Here is a 22,606-nt window from a genome sequence, read left to right as displayed (position 1 = left end):
ATTTTACAAAGCCCAAAAGAGCAGCACCGACCCACTTTAAGTAGACCTTCACATACATGCTCAGGTAAGGACACCGTATTTTGCACATGGACAGTCTCTCAAGGAAAGTGTAGGCTATGAGCACTGAGCAGGGATTACTGCTCACAAAGCCAAGGTGGCTTTTGGGACTCCTTAAATTCTTGGAATTAAATTTTGTATGAGCGGTGGAAGCATTCCTTAATCGTTTATCCAGCACTGGTGTGCACACTGATGTTCGTACCACCTCATGTGTAAAGCCCAGAGTGCCACAACAAGCTGCAGTTTTCCCTTCCACCATGAAAACCTGTTCTAGAATGCTCTTGTTTGCAATGCTAGCTACCAAAAAAAGTGGTTTTCACTGGCATCAGAATAAAGGGACTGGTGGATTCTTAACTCTCATGGAAAGTTTTCTCAATTCTGGAGATATTAAGAATTATTTATGTTCTAGGTCCTAGGCTGTGAGCTCTCCTTTTTTTTTTTTTTTTGTGAACTCTTCTTTTAAATAAAAAATCCCCTCTCCCTCCTCCCAGCTCAATGGAGGAAAATAATTTGGGTAGGCTCAAAACCTAGAGAATACTGGTTCTGTATTATCAGTTTTTTGCTGAAATGGGACAACTTCAACAAAACATGCTTTCTGAAACACAGTTTACAGTTTCTAAGCTGCCTGCAAATGCCCCTGAAAGACTCCTTGTGGAGAAACTAAGAAGGTACAAGACAGAGCATATGTGCGGATATGCACACGTGCAGACATGCACATGCCATGTGTTGAGCCCAAGGAAAATCAACTCTAGTGACTGCAAAAGCAAGACTGAAAGTAATTTGACCCAGGTTCAATGCTAGGTTTCCTATCTAGGGCATTCCAACATCAGTATTTCTTCAGCCAATATATATTTATTGAGTGCCTACCAACACCCTCAAGGACTTAGGCTATAAGCACAAGTGTGGACAGAACATAATTCACACACTACTCAGAGGCTTTTGAGTAATTTTCTGATAAATGTACATGATGGGTTTGTCTCTTGGTTTTTTTTTTTTTAAGATTTATTTATTTATTTATTCATGGGAGACACACAGAGAGAGGCAGAGACACAGGCAGAGGGAGAAGCAGGCTCCATGCAGGGAGCCTGGGCCAAAGGCAGGCTCCAAACTGCTGAGCCACCTAGGCGTCCCTTGTCTCTTGGTTTAAAGACTCCCCCTGACGTTTAACTTCCTCCTGCTCACAGGCTGGGCACAGAAAGAGAGAGGGGAAAAATCCTGTTGAGAGCAACCCTGGTCCTCGTACTTCCTGCTCTCATGAATTTGGAAGCAAATAGGTCGAAGGTGGGTGGGCTCAGGTGAGAAAGCAGTTCCTCTGTCATGCTGCCCCATGCCTGTGAGTGTGGTCTCACTTTATCTCCTCTTTATAACTGTGGTTTTAAAAAATGTGTGTATTTGTGTACACTCACACACACTCATACCATCTAACTCAGGAACAAAACTGACAACTTACTGACCTGTCATGACACTAATGACACCAAATAAGCAGAATCCCTCCCGGCCCACTGCCAACCCTTTTACCTCCGATGCCCTGCCCTTAGACTGTCCCAGAGGGAAGGAATCCACCTAAATTTCAGCCACTTCTCGCTGGGAAGGCCTGTGGTCTGAAGCCTCTTCATTATGACACGTGTTACGTGTGTTCCTTGATGTTGGAAAAAACGCAAAGGTCCCCAACCCAGAGACTAATGAGGGCCAGAATGAATGTCTGGCCTTGCCATAAAGTTCTCAATGAAGGGGTCTCCCATACCAGAGCAACGTGAACGGTGAACTCCACTCCTATGCCGACAGAAGCGATCAGGATGACCACTGGCACAGCACTCAGCTTGATTCCAATGAGGCCCATCATGCCAAAGAGCTCGACTGTCATCAAAGCCAGCACCGTCACCTTTAAGAAAATGCACGCAATGAGCAGATGGGCACAGACAGGACAGGACTCACTCCAGATCAAGGGGAGAGAAACAGCCAGGACCCACATACAACGGAAGCATGGACTTGCTTTTACTCTGAACACCTGTCTTTACTTTCAAAATCACTGCACTGCTGCCGAGAAGAGAGACTTTGGGACAATTTTGGGATAGCTGCTTTGGGACAGCAGCTTGTTTAAGGAGTACAAAAAGGCAAAGTTTGGTATTACTACCATAAGCTGTCTTTCCAATACGCCTGCTCTAGAAAGCAAAAATATATAAAATAAAAAATTTCACAACTATTCCATTTGAGTCATCTAAGAATTACAGAAACATGGACTTGTAACTAGCTACAAATTTAATATAGTTTAAAATAAGGTATTCCCTTCTGTTTTAATCTTAATCATCAAAAACCATCCTTCAATTAACAGAATTGAAACTTCAGAGTTTTTGGTTGTGCCCTACCCTCCATCCTAAAGAAAGCAGATAGGAGGAGTGAATAGAAGCTTTTCTTTTGTTCTGTTAAGAGAGGATGACTAGGGAGAAAGGGGACTTCTGGTCAGCTGACATGGGTCAGGTTACAGGCGCTTTCACTTTGAAGAAATGAGGAGCAAGGCGGGTGGACACAGCAAGCAGTTAAACCCAGGAAAAGCTCTTATTTGCCTTTCATCTGCCTTGTAAAAATTTGCACAGAGATGGAAAGAAAATCTGGAAGGTAGACTATGGAGTTTGTTGAGCCAAAGGGAAGAAAATACAACTAGAACAGCCAACTTTACAGAGATGGGAGAGGAGTGGCTGTTCTTTCCTTGTCAGGGGTGGGGCAGTGGGCAGTGGTGGCAGGGGAAGGACAGGTCCAGTAACAGTTCCGTTTGCTTTCTTTAATAAGCTAATGAAAGATGGACAACGTCAATTGCTTAAGTACCATGAAAACCCCTACAGACTAAACATTTACCTTTAACATACCTGCTGCACAGACATATGGTACATAAATGAGACCTGGTCTCTGTTTTTATAATTTTGGCATTTTGAAGGCTGTACCACAGTTCATGGTAAACAGTTCATGTTTAAACAGTGCCATGATTTTATTAGATATTACATGAAACTTACTTCAGATCTGAGAGTATTACACTTGGACAGAAGGATACCAAAAAATAGGTTAGCAATACCAGTTCACCAATGTCCTCCAAGCTTTAAAGCACACACACAATACTACAAAACCATCTCAAAAACCATTTTACCCATATACCATTGTCCTAAACTTCTCTAATTGTCCCCCGCCCCTTTTTCAGAAGAATCTTCTCTATGTTAGGTCTGGGACGTAGTCACAAAAGGACCATTTAAGTAAAAATAAATAAATAAGTTATATTCGAATTTAATAAATGCAGAGTGTTTGTATTTAATAAATGCTAGGAGCTGTTACAGAAAGTGTGTTTTAAAACTTCCCTGTCTTTACACAGCAAGTTTAAAGCTGTAGGAGAAGAGACACAAGATGAAGGCCATTAAAGGCTCTACCTAACCATGAACCTCGCCACCTCCCACAGAATAAATATAACAAGGGTGATGCAATCTATACCCTCCTCCAGAGGCCCAGACATAAACACAACTTCCCGGCTGTAGCAAGAGCCAGGCCGAAAGGAATCTGGCTTGCACAAAACCCCTTCATATGAACTCACAATGATCCCGGCCGTCCAGGGGTTCAGGAGGAAGACGGCGCATACGAGGAACGTGCAGGCCAGCACCACGCTGACAGACAACAGAAGCCAGTGGCGGAGGCCAATGTACTGCTCCCAGAAGAGGAAGGGGTAGCCGTTGGGGTAGCTGGACAGCCCCAGGCTGGTGTAGTTGTTGCAGATGCTTCGGACCTTTTCAATAGCTTCCACGAAGTCAGATGTGTCCCGCAAGCCATTGAGGTAGAAAGGGAACTGAGCGTATTCGATGGGCTCTGCTGCTGGGACTGGACAGGGGGACAGAGGGAAGAGGCCATGGCTGAAGGCTCAGGGCCATGGGACCCAGGGAGGGAGGAGCCACTGCCCAGCCCAGACCCACACCCCGCGGGCTCCACGATGGCAGCCAACAGGGAAGGGACCCTGTCACCAAGTTCCCTGCCCACACTCCTTTCAATGTGAAAGACAACAGTATGCAGGACAGTCTTTGGTCTTTACAATCTTAATCTTTGGTTTAAAAAAGCTTTAAGCAATAACCAACAGGTTTTTTTTGTTGTTGTTTTATTTTGTTTTTTGGTTTTTGGTTTTTTTTTGGTGGTGGAGGGGAGCAGCCTAAGGCCTGTGTATTCATTTAACCTTTGATTTTAATCTTCTAGGGGCAGTCACTTTTGTAATGGGTCTAAACAACTTAAGAATTCAATGGCAGGAGCATTTTTTGTTCAACTGACACAAGGGAAAATACGAAGTTCAAACTGTTTTACTCACTCACTTATGAGAACAAAATAACTCGAAAGTCATGCTTTCCTGAGAAAAACGCTTAACTTTCTTATCCTTTTAGTGATCTAACACACTTAAACCTTCCATGCTTCTTTTTTAATGCAATGCTAAGTCTTCAGCAGCAGGGGAAGAAATCCTTACACAACAAGCATTTAGTTACTGCCGTTGTGTGTTCCAGACCCTTTGGGGTCATTCAGTTGACTTGCTAAACATGATTTGCCCTATTATAATCTCAACTATAAATTTTCATTAAGACAAGCCTTGGCTGCTTGCCACCAGGCTCTGGGGTTTAGATACAGAGAAGCACAACCTGCTTCCTCTCCAGCCATGTTTGCAAAGGGACCCGTCCTCTTTGTCACGTCCTCCCTCTCCCTCGGCCTATCCAAGGTGGAAGCTACTCACATCTCTAACACAAATGCAAATTAAATCCATACAGGACCACCTTTCAAAGTCAAGGCTGAGAGGGGAAAGGAAGAGGACACTGCGTATACACACTATCCTGCTCCGGTTTAAACAGCTTTGACAGAGTACAGGTGCTTGGTGGCTTATAGGAATGACCCAACTTGCCAAAAATTCCTTCAACACCAGAGTTGACAAAGTGAAGATAAACATATAATCCCCAGCGATAAAACTCTGCAATAGTAAAATAACACTCAACCCGGAGGCGTCTCCAGCTTTCACATGGAACAGCTGGCATGAAAGAGAGCTGCCCGGTGGATGTCCAAGGGTGAAAGCTACAAACGGAGATTAGGGACTCTTATTTCCCAGCGTGATAGAGCATGGGTTGTATTCCATTGCACACCCTCATCTGTCTCCCAGAGTTTTAAACTCAAAGAAATAGATTGTTCTGTTTACACTTTAGAACCCTGGGTAGCGTCAGCAGACGAGGGCTGTGGCCGAGCTTGGGAGAATGGAGTGAGGCTCCCACCCTGGTGGAGGGCTACTTACTTCTGAGCCTGGTTTCGGGCATGTAGTCAGCTTTGTCATGCACCCACTCAGGACGGTGAGGCCGGATGTTGGCCTGGGAGGCGGCATAAGCCACAGGGTCATTGCTCACCCAGGCAGTCAGGTAGATGTAGAATGCACTGGGGTTGATGATGCCATGTGCATCCACCAGGCGCTGCTTGGTCAACTGCAAGATGCGGAGAAGAGGGGTCTTTCAGAATGGGGTTGGGGAAGGAGAGCCCTGCACCAGCATTTGCAACAAAGATGAGAATGCCCCCTCTTTGAATGCATAATAAAATCCCGTCAGAACACCTTTGGTTTCTTTCCAAATGCACTTATCAGAGGATGCAATAATCAGTGTGTTTCTAACACACACACAGTTCTGCAGATGGTCCAGGAATTGACTGAACGAACCAATTAAATCTGAATGCTAAAAGACTGTCTGCAGCCAAGGCAGAGAATGAACAATCTGGAGAAACATATTTATAGGAGAAGGAGGAAAAAACCTGGCAAGAACCCCCATACACGTCTGTATGCAGTTAACCTCTGCTGTTAACACTGAAGGAAATGCCACCCAGTAAATGGAGGAGAGCTATAAAAATAAAACAACATCTGTATAAATTTTGCTAACACTAGCCTCCTATGACCTGTGTATTCACAAAATGCCCATCGCCAGGAAGTGGAAGGGGCTGATGCACAGCCACGGTCTTTCTGGGTACCCCTATTTCTGAGAGAGGTGGTCCCGCTTGGCAAGCCCCATCATAGGCCATGGGATACTACACTCCCTCTATCTACTACACACATACTGATACAAACAAATACATTTTTCCTGTTTACTTTAGATTCAGGCCTGACTCCAATGCGTTTGGCCTTCTTAACAAAATGAAAAACACCAGTGACAGCAGTTAATAGAGAAAGAGTGAAGGAAGAAACAGTCGAGTGACAAAACGAAATTTCAGGGGTCTGGATTCAATTAATCCCCAGGATATGTAACAACTGCATGTCTTCAAGCCGTCTCTGGAATTACATAGCACGGCTCATGGCCTCCGTGCACGCAGCATGCTTTTCTCCCTCCCAGGCAGAGGAAGTGATATCTGGGGGCCTGGCCCAATCACATTTGCTCCACAGTTGTCCCTGGTCCCTAAGGTCTGGCACAGCCCCCGGCATCCCCCTGCTATCTCTCCCACAGGCTCTTCTGCCCACATCCTTGTCAAACCTGACAGTGTGCCGCATGCGGCCATAAAGCACCAAGTTCACACTCCATAATAACTCTGAACAATGTACTTTGTAAATCTGTCACCTTTAATGCCAGCAAAAAAGGAGAGACAATAAACAGAGCTGCTGGGAAGATCATTAGCATGACGGTTTTCTGCCTGAGGGGGAAGCAAGCAAGCTACAAGGAGCAGAGGGAATGGGATCTGGGAGAGCCGGCAGTAGTGCTGGACTCATTTGAAATCTGAAGGGTCCCAACACACTCCCAACTTGCCTGAAGAATCAAAAGGGAGTATGCTGGAATCCGAGCATCACAGAGAAGATGCAAATGTAGTTGGAGAATATGATTACCAACTAGAAACCGCTCTTATTACCCGGGGAAGTGAGCAGAACGGCGAGCGCTCTCAGGTTTCGGGGACTGGCAATTCTGTTTGCTTCACTCATGGCAGAGCCATCTGTCTGTCCCCCTTCTCCACCTGCTGGGCCAGGGTGACCCCGAGGAAACGAATGCAATCAATCCTCCCATCCTTCTAGTAACCTCTCTGACTTCCTAACTCATCCATCCACCTCAAATTCTGCTCACTCAAATGACTGCTACCATCCTTTTAAGTGTGAATATAACCCAGATCAACATGGTAACAAGCACTAGAATTCAAAAGAGAATGGCACAATACAGCATGTCTCGTATCTGAAAGAGCCTGCACTGCCTGGAGAGTTCCTGGTGGGAACAACGGCTGTGGAGGCAGGCAGTAACACACGACCCCACTTGACAAACGGGCAGACTGAGGCACAGGCTTGCCTGCAGTCACACAACCAGCCGACAGGATGAAGTGAAGTAGAGCCAACTCGACATTCTATCAGCCCGATGCCTCGGGTCTCCAGAGGGCGCAGGCTGGGATGGCAGCTGCCCCAAGATCTGCTCAGCGATGCCCTCCGCAACGCCCAGGATGTAGGGCAGCCACAGTACCTGACTGATGTCGATGGGTTTATCGCGGCTGCCGGTCTGCACCAGGAGTTTGTAGGCAAGGACCCCATCATCTGATCCATTTTTGTAATTGTTTGGCATGATTTTCCCAGTTTCCCAGTCACTGTCAAATGCGTCCTGAAGTCCTAGAAAAGGCAAATGTATATGAGATATTATGATTCTTAACCAGAATGATCTAGGCCCTGATGTGGTGGGCTGAGGACACCCAGCAGAAGGGAGTACTTGACATCAACCTCAAACACTCTGTATTATACTTGTTTTCTATTTCAGATTCAAGTGACACTATTCAATTTTTCATGAATGAGTGTCAGGTTGCTGATAATCACTGCTTCAAAGGTGGAAGAGGGGAATTCTTGTTTCTAGGAAGCAAATTTACATGTTTTACTTTTACATAAAAGAGAAACCCTTTCTTCTCCCTCAATGACTATTCTGAGGAGAGGAAGACAGTGCACTGTCTGGCCGGGTGAGGGGACACATAGGCTCATTAGCCATCTCAGGCCACTGTTGGGTGCTAGAGCCTGGGATTCTTCAACCCAACCAGAAATCCCACTCAGAGTGAGGAGAAGGCTTTCAAACTCCCAACTTCAAACAGTAACTCAGCTGCTTCTCCAGCCCAGGGTGAGCGAACACGATTCTGTCAATTTGTTCCATCTGTTCGACTTGTGGAGCTAATACAAGCTGTGGGATCGGCTGCCAGGTTGTGTAAAGATCACAGCCAACACCTATTCACTCTCGACTGTTCCTCTTTGCCACCCTTCCTCACAAGGCAGGGCGGGGGCGGAGGGACCTCGTGAGCGTCCGTGTGTGCAGGGAAATGCCTCACGGGGTAAATTTGGATCAGATTGAAACAGGAAGCCACAGGCCAATACAAGGGGGCTCTGTGAGAACAGATGACAAACCGCAAGCACGGGGAGGGGAAGGAAAGGGCTCTCTGGGTGTGGGGGATGGGCGAGCCCACCAGCCCACCACACACAGCTGTGCTTGGCCTCTGTAATCAAAACCATCATTACAGACCTGATGGTTTGGCTACAGCTGTAAAGAGATAAGCGTGCTGGAAGAGAAAACAGGGCCCTGGTGACCCGGTCTTAGGGGCTGAGTGATCCCACATACACACACTCTCCCCCGACACCCCTGTCTCCTTTCCACTGTCCTGCTCCCCTCCAAATCCCCTCCCAAGTAGAACTCCAGGCCCCCAGGAGCTCAGGAAACCACATCTATTGAACAAGCTGTGTATGCAGGGGTTAGACATGGCCAGTTAGAAGGGAAGAGAGTTCATTTCATCTCATGACAGGCCTTGAGTGAATTCAAAGACACCCCCCCCCACCGTGTCCCAGTACTGGTCTCCTCAGTGCTCAAAATAATGAAGCTCTTGGGGTTTGACGTAGGGGCAGAGGGGGAGCACAGGACCCTGTCTCTGTCTCTCTCTCTTCTCAAGCCTTCCTGCCGACATCGCTGTGGGCATTGTTTTTACACGAACAATGTGGGGATGAGGCCCTAGGCTGGGTGGTGAAAGAAGGCTATGTTTAGGGGCGAGTGTGAAGGAGCGGTGGGAGCGGTGGGTGGGAGGGACCACCACGACGGCCAGGCTCCTAACTCTCACAGACTGTTTTTCATAGTGAGGCATGCACACAACAAGCCGTACTGAACAGATGTTATTTTATTACCAAAAGCCTTTTTTGTTTTTGAAAAAAAAAATAAATAAATAAACAGGGGAGGGAAAACAAACCCTCCTCCCCACCCCCTACCACTCCAAAAGAGACCTGGTCTGTTTTCCTCACCTTAATAGAATTTTCATCACTTCATGGCCTGTATGGTACTTTAACCCTTTCCCTCTTGACCCGTCAATCCTAAGGAGCCACTGGTGCTCAGGGAGCACTGGGCTGTCTCAGCATTTCACAATGATCACCAGTCATGTACTTCTTAGAACCACCTCATGAGATAGCCCTGCTAGAACCATGGTTCCCACTATACAGATGAGAAAACCGAGGCGTGGGAAGCAACTTAACCAAAGCCACCCAGGAGACCAGGGCTGGATGGAGCTAAGCTTTGGATCCAGGCAGCTGGGTTCCAGGTTCAGCTGGAAACATGGCTGCTCCAAATAGCCCTGGACACACAGAGGAGCTCAGGAAGTTATTTGCTGAAGGCACAAATAAGATCAGCAGAGGTACCAAGGGCACCCCTGACATCTAGTGGCAAATAGAGTGTTCCAAAAATGTGAGTGTGGTTTTAAGATTTTTATGCACTAAGAGTCTGGGGACACCCTGAGTGAACCAAAGGAAGAAAGACTGGATTTGAGGGGGTCCACCCTGCAGGCAACTCTGTTCACCCCCTCATCCACGCTGCTAGCCTTCCCGTGCCACTCACTGCACTCAGAATACAAACATGAACAAGAAATAGTTGACCTCATGAAAAAGTTAAGTTTTTATTCTTAGATTATTTTATTTTCTAATTACCAAAAAGCTCAAATAGCAAAGAAATGGCCTGAGAGTATGTGTACAACATAGGATTTCTGTGCACAAAATGAGGGATGCAGATTTGCTTCCCCTGCCCCTTGGCCTGCGTTTTATACTCTAACACGTGTACACTGTAGACAAGATCGATGACATTTTACCTATTTGACAGCAAAACGTGAAAGTGTTAACTAAAACTTATCTCATTTTAAATTTTATACTAAATACTATTTTCTAGGGAAATATCAATTGTAAGTTTCTCTTTGATAATGAGCCCCTAAAGAGAACATTAATTTAAATTTTATCTGCATAACGCAGAGCTGAATACAAACGAACACCATTTGTACATGATGCAGTGAGGTTGTTACCTGCAACTTCACCTTACTTGCATGTGTGTTTAAAGATGACACATGATATTGCCATTATGTATTTTTATGAGTTAGCACCTACCCCCACCCCGCAAACTAGTGGAATGTTGATAAAGACCAATAGCACAACACGGTTTTTAGTGACAATTCCACTGAAAACCAATGAGGGTCCCAACACTTAATGACCACACAAAATGTTTTGAACAATTCAAGGACAGCTGACTCCTTGCAGGAAGTGTTCAAAGACCCCATTAGCCACTTGACAGGCCTGAAAACCGTGTAGGCAGCCTGGCGGTCCCATTATCTGGCCATTCTGTGTCCAGTGCTCTCTGCTGGACCTCCTGAGAGTCACACGCAGAGTTCTAGAGCTGGCTGGGACCTCGACTTGGGAGCATGAATGGGTCTCACTTGGTCGAGGTGGGTGCTGTTCACTTAGCAATCAAAACAACATGATTCAATTGCACCTTCAAAAAAGTGTGATTCTCAAGTCCAACTGCTTTAGGTCTTTAAAGGAATGAAAGCATAGGGATAATTTACAATGCACTATAAAAAGGTTAGCCCTGCCACTGCCTGGAGACAATACCCTCTGCCCTCTTCCCAAGATCCGCCTAACATGCTATATTGAGCGTCCAAAGGAATGGCCTAAGACTGAAATCAATTCTACAATAACCCTCCTTTGCTCAGATACAGGCAGCACTGGCGATCTCTTTGTCATTTGTGGCAAGCTATTTGCATATCTTTGGCCAATGGGGGAAAAATGAAAAGCAGGGAATCTCTCAACTGTCTGGTCCTGTTTTGACTCATTATCTGGAAAACACAGCCTCCCAAACTACTGTAAAAAGTAAGACTTAGAACTAATTCATGTTAATCTCATGAGCATGTTAAAAAAATAATATTAATGTCATGTAGTTAGTTCTCTTTCCCTTCCTCAAAAAAAGAGGTCAAATCTGGTGTACATGTATGAACAAAATTCTAGGAACAGAAGTCAAGGCTAGAAACTGAACTGAAGGATTTTCAGTCAAACTCATGCAGTTTACCATTTTATGCAAACTCACAGGGAAATTGGCTGCTTAATCTTTACATACAAGTGTATTGACTTAAGACCAAAAAAGGCACTCAAATCTGTGTTTAAACAAGCCTAATTAAGTGGGAAATTAAGACAATCATTTGGATAACTTAAGCCAAAAAAATGTTGGGGGCCATAATTATTTGGGTATTTCAGTAATAGCATTTTTGCCTGAATTGTGTGGATAATTATCTTGATTCCCCACTTCACTTTGCATGTGTCAACATGGAATAAATGAACAGATGTTCTTGGAATCACTGAATACATTCATATCAGTCAGCAGTTAGAAGCAAATTTAAGCCATTTTTTTTTTCTCCAATTGACTACTATTTCCCAGACATGTATCTAAGGACAAGATAACATGCTAAGAAAGGCATCTTAAAAGCAGAATTTGGTTATTTATGAAATACTGTGAGATGTGATTAAGCACTGATAACTTTATTTCATATGCTGAACCAAGAGATGGTCAAAATATGGAATTGTACATTATAATCACCAATGATGCAAAAATCTACTGGTGTAGTATGCCAAAGTTTGTCAATAAGTCAGTCTAGAAATTTCCATTGACACTTTTGATCATCAAACTAACCACCATCCAAAAAAAGAGCCCTAGAAGCATCCAGGTCCCTATTTTATAACATATGTTTCCATTTCCTAATGTGCATCCATAAATTCTTACAGAAGTTCCAATGAGTCCTCCACTGGAATTGTTTGCATCATTTTATAGGCAAAAGCCAGATTTGGGAGGCTGCCCCCAAAACAGTCTATATAAGAATTTTAAGCAATACTCAGAAGTCAATGAAACATGTCAGTGTTATGTTATAATCTAATACTTTAATAAAGTGAACAAAAGGAACTTGTGGAAGCTGAACGTACCAAAGACCAAATGGGGAATGTTTACAAAGGGCGAACGCCCCCTCGCAGCATCTCACCTTGTAACCAGTCTCGGAAGTAATGCAGCCACATTTTGGGAAGCTGTTTATTTTCTTCCAACATGACATACTTCACATTGCTGAAACTCTTGTGAAGGTCGTAAAGTAAGTGCTGGATATTTGGGTAGTCTGCTTTCTGGGTGACTATATACATGTTGTAGAAAGAGAAGTATTTGAACTGTGCAGCAATAAAATCATATTCTCTGGTTTCCCGGGGCACAATGTCTGTGAGGTCCAGCCCATCGCGCACTCGGGTGGTCCCATAAAGGCTGACCCCCAGCAAGCCCAGGAAAAGGAAGATGACCACGACCTGTAACACAGTAAGAGGCACAAGATTAGAGCCAGAGGACAGGACCAACTCTCCCCTGACAGAGGCAAGCTGTCTGGTCCAGACCTCACTTTTACCCCCACAATGGCCCTGATGAAGCACGTAGGGGTCATCCTCCCAGAGGGAAAAACAGGTAATCATAGTAATCTTATTTTAAAACAAGCTCATGAAGAATAAAATGTTTAAAATTTAAGGAGTTGATCTAAATTCACAGAAACATTTGTTATGGTAGAGATTCACTCCCATAGAAGATGAGCTCATTAAAATGGCCCCACATGCTAAATGGACTGACTTTTTAGAGGGCCTGAAATAAGTCACACCCAAAGAAGCAACCTGATGAATTCCAAAAGAGACAGTTTTGTTATTTCTTGAAGACAGGAAGAGTCTTCTGTTTTGGTAGATTACCTTGGCTTTTGGTTTCAAGAGGAAAGGAGCATAGTGTTTCTCGGCAAAAGATGAAAGTGTCCACTTGGTGCAAGGGGGCTCAAGGCAGTGGAGGCTGGAGTCAGAGAACTGGGAGAGCAGGTCCCTCGTGGAGCTGGTGCTCTCAGGGCTCTGGCAGCTGAGGGTATCCTGGGTCATGGTGACGGGCTGCACGGAGATCTCAGAGCGTGGCTCGGCGGTGGTGTAGTACACGTGCGTGTGGGGGTCATACTCTGTGCGGAGCTGTACTGTGGACTGCATGGTGATCTGGGTTTCGTGGGTGAAGCTGTGGCTGCTGTAGGGGGGCGGGGGACTGTAGCGAGTGTTATCGTGAGTCTCCGTGTAGGCCTGAGGTTCAACCTGAATCACTCTGCTGACGCAGGGGCTGAGAGGGGAAAATATGTCACAATGGTATATTGAAACAGGGAAACGTGCTTTCATTTTTGCCAATGACTGACATCCATTTTACATAGCTCTCATTTAGAAGAAAATATCATACTGTTGAACTCCACAAACATCACCTAATTTAACCATCTGGACACAGATAGTATTAAGTCAAAGGAGGCCAAATGGATAGTTGATCATGAATTTGGCTGGCAAAATCAAGTTACATGCTGATGAACCCCTTCGAAGCACAATTCCTAAAAACACACGATTCCCCCCCCCAAAAAACCCCATGACACCCAAAGGGCTATATTTTTCTGGATGGTTGGTTTTCAAACCTTTGTTTGCCTGAATCCATACAGATATGACACGCTCAATCATCAGCAAAATTAATCCACAACAGAAATATGAGCACATGCATCACAACCCCAGAGCTGTGAGCCTCTAATCAGGGAGGGAAGCTTCAATGATTCGATATTCCCAACAAGGCATCCTCTGTCCACTATTTCCTATGCCTCCATCACACTGGTACAAGCCCTGTTAACTACATTTTCTTCCAAGTCCACAGACTAAAGAGTTCTCTTAACCCTACCACTCTGTACCCAACATATAAAGGCCGCAGCAGCTCATGAAATTGTACCTTGTAAAACAGCAGAAAATATCCAATCTCCTGTCCTCACGTCGATACAAATCCATGCTGAGAATTGCAGGAAAAATGAGCAGAACCATAGCAAAATTGAATACCACTACTACAGCCGCCTAGAAGCAGGAAAAAAAAAGCAGAGGTCACCAATATGTCTCCTCCCAGTCAGAGGACTGCTATGAAAATAAAGATGTTTTAAACACCATATTTCTTTTAATTCCCTTCTCAAGTATTTAAACTTGAAATAGATGTTGGAGTTTCTCATCATTTTTGCTTCTCTGCCACCATTAAGGGACCAGTTGACTAAAACAGGCCCCATCATTCTCTGATCCTTTCCATCTCTTAGAATTTCACAAACCTATGATGAACAAACACGGGAACGAAATGAACGTCTTGCGAGCAACTTAACCAAACCAAATCTACAAAGGCAGAATACAGAATATACTTGAGACGTTTTAATTGAAAACAAACATTCCCCTTTCAGAACATTTCTAAGAGTTTCACGCAACTCTGATTTTATGCTCAGAATATTTATACATAAAGTGGATTGGGTATATCAAAATGTCACCTTTAAAACATGAAATAAAATTTCAAACACGTCCCCTGAGGTCTTTAATAGGCACATTCCAAATAGTCTCCAGAGTAGCCTGTGGGGTGTGCAAGCACAGTAACAGAAAAGGTCAAGGAGAATAAGGCAGAAAGAAATTCCTGTGTGTGATTATAGTATGCAGAATAAATAAGTACGGATTCAAAAGTCACTCCATAACCTAGAATAAACACAGGGCTAGATTCTGTAGTGCTTTGGCAAATCTCCTGCCGACCTAGTAAAAATTACACAATTAGGCTGTTAATGGGGGAAAGTCAACAGAGGACAGTTGAAAGGCTCTCCAATTCAGACAGGAATGGAAGGAAGCAGCACAAAAAAAAAAAAAAAAAAAAAAGCACCTGAAATGCTAAGTAACCAAGAAATCATCAGAAAATTTTTTTGAAAATTAAAAACTCTCAGGAAGTTTTCCAAAGAACTACCTAGTTCTAAAATGTCCTCCAATTGGGTAAATGTCTCCAGGTAAGAAGAGAAAACCTGCTTATAAAGGATATCTGACAATCAGAGGAGAACTTTGCAAAGAGGTTTTGATAGTAATTGTGAATTTATGCTTATAGTTAAAGAGCAAGCCCGAGGTCTGGTAAGGTACCTTTCGATAATTAATTCAAGGTCAAGTTTACAAAGCCAAAAAAGAATCTAGAGTCTCCTAAAAATCACCTAACCCCTTTCTTCTTAGTCTGCTTGGAAATTCCTCATCAACTTGAAATATATGGAACCCGTGAACTTAACTACTCTCATGCATGGAAGGTCCTTTAAAGACCTGCCTGATTGGCCTATTTTAATAAGAAAATCACTATATTGACTAGAGGATTCATCTAAGAGACAAATACTAAGAGACAAAGACAAAAAGGGAGGACACTGAGCTGGGTATGGGAGACACAGAGAGAGAGAGAGACGACAAAATCCTTTTCTCAAGGACTGACGCATTCAGCCTATAAACAAAGTTACGGTTCAGGCTAACAGATATAGTAATAAAAGGTTGCAGAGGGTTCCAGGGCAGCTCAGAGGGGGTTAGAGTACCCAGGTGGAGGTTGGGGGGGAGGGCAGATGGTGATCAAGGTAGGTTCTCAGGGAGAAAAGAACAGGACTCTGGTGGGGCCAGGGAGGAAGGATGTGCCACCTGGAGGAACTCGACAAGCTGTGTCTGAGAGGGAGACCTAGAATTCTGTTGGGGGAAGAGAAAGGAGAAAGGGGGTCTCTAGGTAGTTATGAATACAGGACTCATTCGATCCCACAGCAACCAATGATAGTCATCATTACTGCTCTTGACACTAACAGAGACTCCGTAGTGCAGAGGATGGTCACCTGGCAGGGGTTACTAAGTAAACCGAATTTAAACATGAGCTTGATATCAAAGCCCTCAGCCTGAGACCTGGGGGTTCTTGTCTCCTGGTCACCTCCTGAGGGGACGAACATGGCTGGATTTGGGCTCCTGACCAATCTGACCACAGGGGTGCTGGGAAGGATGGGTCTGAGACTCAAGGAGATTTTTCAGGAAAATTCAGTCCTGGAGATGGAATCCTTTCATTTTCTATTACGAGCATGTTTATAATTCAGGGGTAGAATGCAGACAGAACACTGCCAAGCATCTTACTCTGGACAAAAGTTCCTGAGGACGAGGAACGTAAGTGGCCCAGGTGCTCTGACATGAACAGCACTGGTGCTTCCACAGTGGCTGGGGAACGCACCTGAGATCAGCTTTATCCACCGGAGGAATCCATGGAGGACATGAAGAACCCCCAAAACCCTGAAGTGCAGCATCGCATCCATGCTTACCATCAAATGGTGTATTACATGCAAAGGGAGAACAAATTCTGACAGGAAAATGGCCCAACCTCCACGTCCCACTCAAGTGCACCAAAAGAGTAAAAACCAAGAAGCGAGGACTTCTCAGCAAGGGACAAGCATCACTAGAGCAAAAAGGGGTTTAAGACATTCTACAAAAATCTGAAAAGATGATGGGGATGATTTGCACTGTCAATCAATTCCAATTACTGTGCTTAAAGGAGAAGTCCCCATGCCCTGTGCTCTACCTCACCCTTGGGGGAGCATCCCTGGTGGCCCTGCTGAGACACTTGCAGAGCTCAAGAGACAAAGTGACCCTGCGTAGCGGAGCCCTCATCTAAATCCCCTTACTGTTTGGAACAATAAGGTGTTCTGTTCTGGGGGTTTTCATTGAAGAACAAATAGCATTCAGTTACCAGCAAAGCCCCAGCTCAGGGCATTGGCTCCCAAAGAATTAGACGGTGCAACTGCTTTCTGATTGATAGAGGTGGCATTTGGATGGAGATTGACAAGGAAGGCTAAGACACTTTCTTTGGGGGAAAAAATTTCTATTTATTTTGGTAATGTTAGACGATGGAAAAGTTCCACAAAGAAAAATCCTAAGTTATTATGGATTTATCACTGGACAGAACCACTGTGGGTCTCTCTCTTTCAAAGTTTAATCTATAGTATACTGCAAACACTAATATGAATGAATACCCAGAGGGACAGCTTGACACAGTTTTCACTAAAAGAAAGAGAGCTACATCACGGTCAACTCTGAATATCAATATATTTAAAAGGAAAGCAGCCAAAAATAAAATAAAATAAAATAAAATAAAAGGAAAGCAGCATAAATTTCTGATGGTTACTGCAAAAATCGTGGTATGTTCTGTTTTCTCTTTACGTTTTCTTTTATTTCCTTTCCTTTTCCTTGGTTTGTTATTTTGTTTTTTGACAGAGAATGAGCCAATGTTACGGGAAGCCAGTCTTTAATAAATGAGGACCCCTGGAAGTCCTCAATTTTCTAACATGATACCCTAGTGGCCTAGAATAGAAACGCAAAATTCACAGTACCCATTTCGACTAGGTAAGGTACTTACCTTGGGAGAACTTTAGCGTTACTGGATTTTCTAAAAGGCGTAAGAAAACTCATGTAGCTTTTCAGACCACCACACCATAGGATATCATTAAAGGAGATTATGCCTTCATGAATCATCAGTGTGTACTGAGAGAGGAGAGGAGAAAATGAGAGAGACACACAAGAAGAAATGAAGGAGTGTGTGGCAAAGCAGAGATAAAGAGCAGCAAGGAAAAGGCAGGCAGGAAAGGAGAGGTGGGAGAGCATCCAACTGCTAACAGGGTAGGACAATTTCTCAATACCAGAGCCTACTGTGTGTCAATGCGGTGAGACCTGGAGACCGCAGGTGGGTGTGCAGATGCCCGTGCACGAAGGCATTCTAGAACTGTAACTGCACCAATACTTTCACAGGCACCTTTCACATCACTGATCAGTGAAGCAGTTAAATATATATTTTCATTTTCTTGAGCTTCAGTCATTCAGATTTAACTTTATTAATTCACTTTTCACTTACTACTTTTATTTTTAGATATTTATAATAAACTCATTTTCTTTCTTTTTTTTTTTTTTTTTTAGTATTTTTCTTTTTGGGAGTGGTGGTCACAGTGATTGTACAAAAATCTTTTTCCATGTTCTATCTTACACTAAATATAAAGTAAGTCTAGTGTCCCAAACAGATCATTAGTCGCTCAGGTCTTCATCACCCATTGGCGAAATGAATTCAAATACGAAGACTACAAAAGTGTTGATGAAAGTATAAAGAGAAACCTGGTTTATGATTTGTCAGTTTCTCTTCCTGAACTCAATCAGGAACCTTTTGGGGATTACCAAGAGTATAGCAGCAGGAAGAAGTTTGATGTAGTAACATCTTAAAAAGTGACACCAAGGGGTACATGGGTGGCTCAGTTGGATAAGCGACCCCAACTCTTGATTTTAGTTCAGGTGATGATGTCAGGGCGGGGAGATCAAGCTCCGTGCTGGGTGTGGAGCCTGCTTAAGATTCATTCATTTTCTCTTTCTCCCCCGCCCCAGTCCATCTCAAAAAAAAAAGTAGTTTCCTTAAAAAACCTGGCCATCTCGTTATAATATAATGTAAGGAAAAAAAGGAACGAAGGGAAGCACCACTCCTCTCTTAGAAAATACTTGAAGCTTTAAAATTTGAGTTTAATTCACAGAACTTCAATAACATCTTTGACATATCAAAACCTGAAACCATTTTGGGCTTAGAAGACCACATCCCGGAGTGGTCAGTTCACTCTCCTCATCTGCTGTCCTGATCGATTTCAGGATTCCTTTGCATTTCAAGCAGCTGAGAAGCAGTGTCAGTGCTCTGGGCTGAGCACAGAATGGACCACAGCCAGGTCTCCAGCCTGGCGAGCTCTCCATCCTCACCATTCATATAAGCTGGCTTTTTGTGCAACAAGAACAACATCACAAAAATCTTGGTGGCCTCGAGGTGTGGAAGGGCCTGGTTTGGGAAGAAAGAGCACAACAGTGCAGGAGGCAAACTGCTCTGGAGAAGAAAGGCAGAGGAATGTTGAGTTTTCTTGTGTAGCCTAAGAGGGGAGGAGGAGGCCAAAAGAAGAGAGAAGGGCTGGAAGACACTGGAGCAACTAAGGAAAGAGGTGGGAAGCGAGGGCCCGCCAATGAGCCCCCTGCAGGTGGAGGATGGCCAACCCATCTGCACAGTGGAAGCTCAGCCTGTGGTTCAGACCACTGAACAACAAGGTGTGTGGGAGGCATGGGCCCACCTATAGGCGGGCTGTTTCCAGTAAATACAGAACAGCACTCGAACTGTATTCTCTCTTATGATTTTCTTAATAACATTTTATTCTCTAGATGACTTTGTTATAAGAATACAGCTTATAACACATGTAACCTAGAAAATATGTGTTAATTGATCATGTTATCAGAAAGGCTTCCAGTCAACAGCTGCTATTAGAAGTTAAGTTTTGGGGGAGTCAGAAGTTATATGAAGATCTGACTTATGGGAGGGGGGTTCAGCACGCCGAAACCCCATGTTGTTCAAGGGTCCACCGTACTCAATTACCATCAATTACCAATTACTCAGTTACCATCTAGCCTGGTCTATACTGCAACCTGTTCTTGGTCAGTGAAGTCTGCTCTGTACAACTGCCTGTTGGGGCTGCTTTAGGGAAACAGAGAGAGAGGGTGGCATATTGGGACTGAGGTGGCCAGCAGGGAAGGGGCGTGACAGTGGGGATTTAGAAGCATGGCTGGCCAAGAGCTGGCCATACCGTGGATCAAACTAGAGGACTTCTGGCTATCTGGAACAGAGGCTTCTCAGCATCCTACATGGAGTAGCCTTAGGGTCGTTCTAGTCTAACTGTAAAGGAAAGGGCCACTCCCTAAGGCACCAGGTCTTGAGGATACCTGGACCCCAGGCATCTGGGCTATAGTACTGGGAGGAGGGGAAGAGACCTGGGATGTATTTTAGAGGGAGGGTCAGGGTAATTGCTTAAAGAAGCTTCCACCCGGAAGAGCCCCGGATGCAGACATGGTACTTCACTTCCCGGCAGGAGTGCCATCAGCATGCTAGTGGAGAATGGGACAGGATGCTGGTGTCAGGGCAGTGCACACCACATGTTTCATCCCTGCAAACTCACCTGAAGGGAGAAGGCTCGCAGAGCGGGAATAGGGATCAGAGCAGCCATGAAGAAGGCTGTGACATTGCTGATGGAGGTGAGCGCCACACTGGCTCCTGTGCGCTTCAGGCACTCCCCAGTCCTATCCTGAGAATGAGAAATCACCGTGCTGAGAACTGCATGGTGCAGGGTCCCCTCAGATCTCCGATCATGTCAACAGTTCAAATACATGACCAAGTGAGACAACAGACAGGTTATCACTCTGACATCATGGTATAGTAAAGGGCTATCTCTCCAACCCCCTAACACTGGCATCAAAAAGTTTTTAGTACTACTATCGACATAGGTGTCGTTCTTGGCTACCACATCCGAAACACAGAGCTGCAAGATAAAGATTTAAATAAATTTTTAAGATTTAAAAGGTGTGTGTGTGTGTGTGTGTGTGTGTGTGTGTGTGTGTCGGGGGTGGGGGGAGATCAAGACCAAGTGACAAAAAGAAACCCACAAAAAAAACTAGAAAAGCAAATATGGGCTTTGGAATAAGTGTTCTGAGATTCTTCTAATTTCTTTTACTTATTTACAGCCAGCAACATGTCATCACTGACTTGAGACTGAAATATTTATTGGGACAGATTAAGGAAAATTAAAGAACACTCAAGAACGGAGGGGACTGGGGCTATCCCCAAAGCTTTCTTCTTTTGTTTTTCTATTACCTCAAAAGGGATTCTTTTATTCTGTCCTGTTTCACTAAATGCATGTGCCAGAAGGAAAACATCATCCACACCAACACCAAGAGCGAGAAATGGCAAAACCTGCAACGAACACAGAGGGCAGTACAGTAGACACGTGAAGTCCAATTTGTGATCATTCCAGAGCCACTGAGAACATTGTCCCCAGCAGCTACCCCAAGGACAACTCATACCAGCTCATGGGAACAATCTACTTCTGAGCATTAAAATCCCCCCCGCAAAAATAAATAAAAATCCCTGCATCTAGCCATTTAAGCTCACATGAAGTCTTGGACATTTCTATTTTTAAGCTCCACTATTTTTTTTAAAGCTAATAAATGAGCAGGAAGCTAACTCTGCAAAAGCAGTGGTTCTCAGAGTGTGATCCCTGGAGGGTATTGCTGAGAACTGGTCATTAGGAGCTCTGAAGATGGGGCCCAGCTGTCGGAGGAGTTACAAACCCTTCAGGCCACTCAAGTTTGAGAATCGTAGCTCTAATCAATGTACTGATAAGTGAAGCATCTCTACCATCCACAAGCCCATGTAGACCTTCCACCCACAGCCAAGTGCTCCATTTTTGAGACAGCACCTCCCCCCTTGAAGTGTGGCATCCTGGTGGCCAAGGCCAGAAGACCCTTTAGGTGACACAGACACAGAGGAGGTTGCTGGGCCACATCTGGGGAGGGGCATTTGTCAACACACAATGGATGGATGGTTCCTTTAATACCTGAGTTGTTGCAGCGTTAAAGGAAATCCCGATCAATGAGCACAGGCCCAATCCTGCAGCCACTGACAGTGCAACCAACAGGACGCCAGCCAGCCCCACGGCACCCTGGGACTTGGAGCAATCCCAGCGCAGCATGGTTAAACAGGCATAGGCAAGCTGCGAGCAGAACAATGGGGTGGGGGCAGGGGAAGGAACGAGGGGAGACACAAAACAAAAGCCAAACATTAGAATGGGTAAGGATTCTAATGTTTTCCCCCACCCATCACCCCAAATCAAAAGGTAGAACTTACTAAATCCAACCACAACAACAATGTACCTTACAGACATCACATGAAATGATACAAGTCAAAGATGGGCAAACTGCAAATGGGAGAAAATGCTTTACACGACCACTTTTGAAATCGTTATGAAGCCGAGCTCTCTGTGTCTTGGACGCACGTGTGTGTTAAGAGCAGTTAAAAAGCAAGAGCGGTCATGGAAAGATAAAAACTCAAAACCAATCCAACCATGGCCCCCGCCCCCCACCCCTGGGAGAAGTGACTCGACTGTTACCATCAGGAGGTAGCCACTAGCCACTCGGATGACGCTGACATCAGAGAAGGACTTCAGGATGTCATCCAGGGTTGTGGTGGTGAAGGAAAGCACTTTCTGAGTGGAGTTTGGAGCGACACTTTGATGAACCACCTGTGGTCACATCAGGTCCCAAATGGAATTAGTGTGTGGTCACATCAGGTCCCAAATGGAATTAGTGTTTCAATGAGCTTCAATAACAGAGCTTGGGGGACATGTCCCCTCCACTCAACCCTCACTTGTTTCAAATACACTGAAGAGAATTCTACGTGCTTCAGGTTTGGGCATGGACCGAGGTGAAGCGACCCTGGGCCCGGGATGATGGAAGCCACAGTGTTCAGGTAAGAATGCGGTACTGCGGGGAGCTGGAGTTATGGCGCCTTCGGGCACC

The 22,606-nt window shown here is 44.7% G+C and overlaps 1 protein-coding gene across 10 annotated transcripts in view; it reads right to left on the bottom strand.

Annotated features, from left to right (window-relative positions):
• Positions 1-22,606, bottom strand: part of PTCH1 (patched 1) — a 70,597-nt gene that overhangs the window by 10,913 nt on the left and 37,078 nt on the right. For all 10 annotated transcript variants that reach the window (XM_038526858.1, XM_038526857.1, XM_038526856.1 and 7 more), the window contains 11 exons: positions 22,198-22,329; positions 21,646-21,801; positions 20,904-21,002; positions 20,212-20,337; positions 14,133-14,251; positions 13,091-13,493; positions 12,358-12,667; positions 7,524-7,666; positions 5,348-5,531; positions 3,632-3,912; positions 1,802-1,939 (listed from right to left, as the gene is read on the bottom strand). In XM_038526858.1, the coding sequence (XP_038382786.1) occupies positions 1,802-1,939; positions 3,632-3,912; positions 5,348-5,531; positions 7,524-7,666; positions 12,358-12,667; positions 13,091-13,493; positions 14,133-14,251; positions 20,212-20,337; positions 20,904-21,002; positions 21,646-21,801; positions 22,198-22,329 (2,091 nt within the window). The remainder of the gene's footprint in view (positions 1-1,801; positions 1,940-3,631; positions 3,913-5,347; positions 5,532-7,523; positions 7,667-12,357; positions 12,668-13,090; positions 13,494-14,132; positions 14,252-20,211; positions 20,338-20,903; positions 21,003-21,645; positions 21,802-22,197; positions 22,330-22,606) is intronic.

This window comes from Canis lupus, chromosome 1, assembly GCF_011100685.1.
Source record: "Canis lupus familiaris isolate Mischka breed German Shepherd chromosome 1, alternate assembly UU_Cfam_GSD_1.0, whole genome shotgun sequence".
In the NCBI taxonomy this organism is placed as follows: Eukaryota; Metazoa; Chordata; class Mammalia; order Carnivora; family Canidae; genus Canis; species Canis lupus.
Note: the sequence above shows the minus strand (reverse complement) of the source record. Positions and strands in the feature narration are given on the sequence as shown.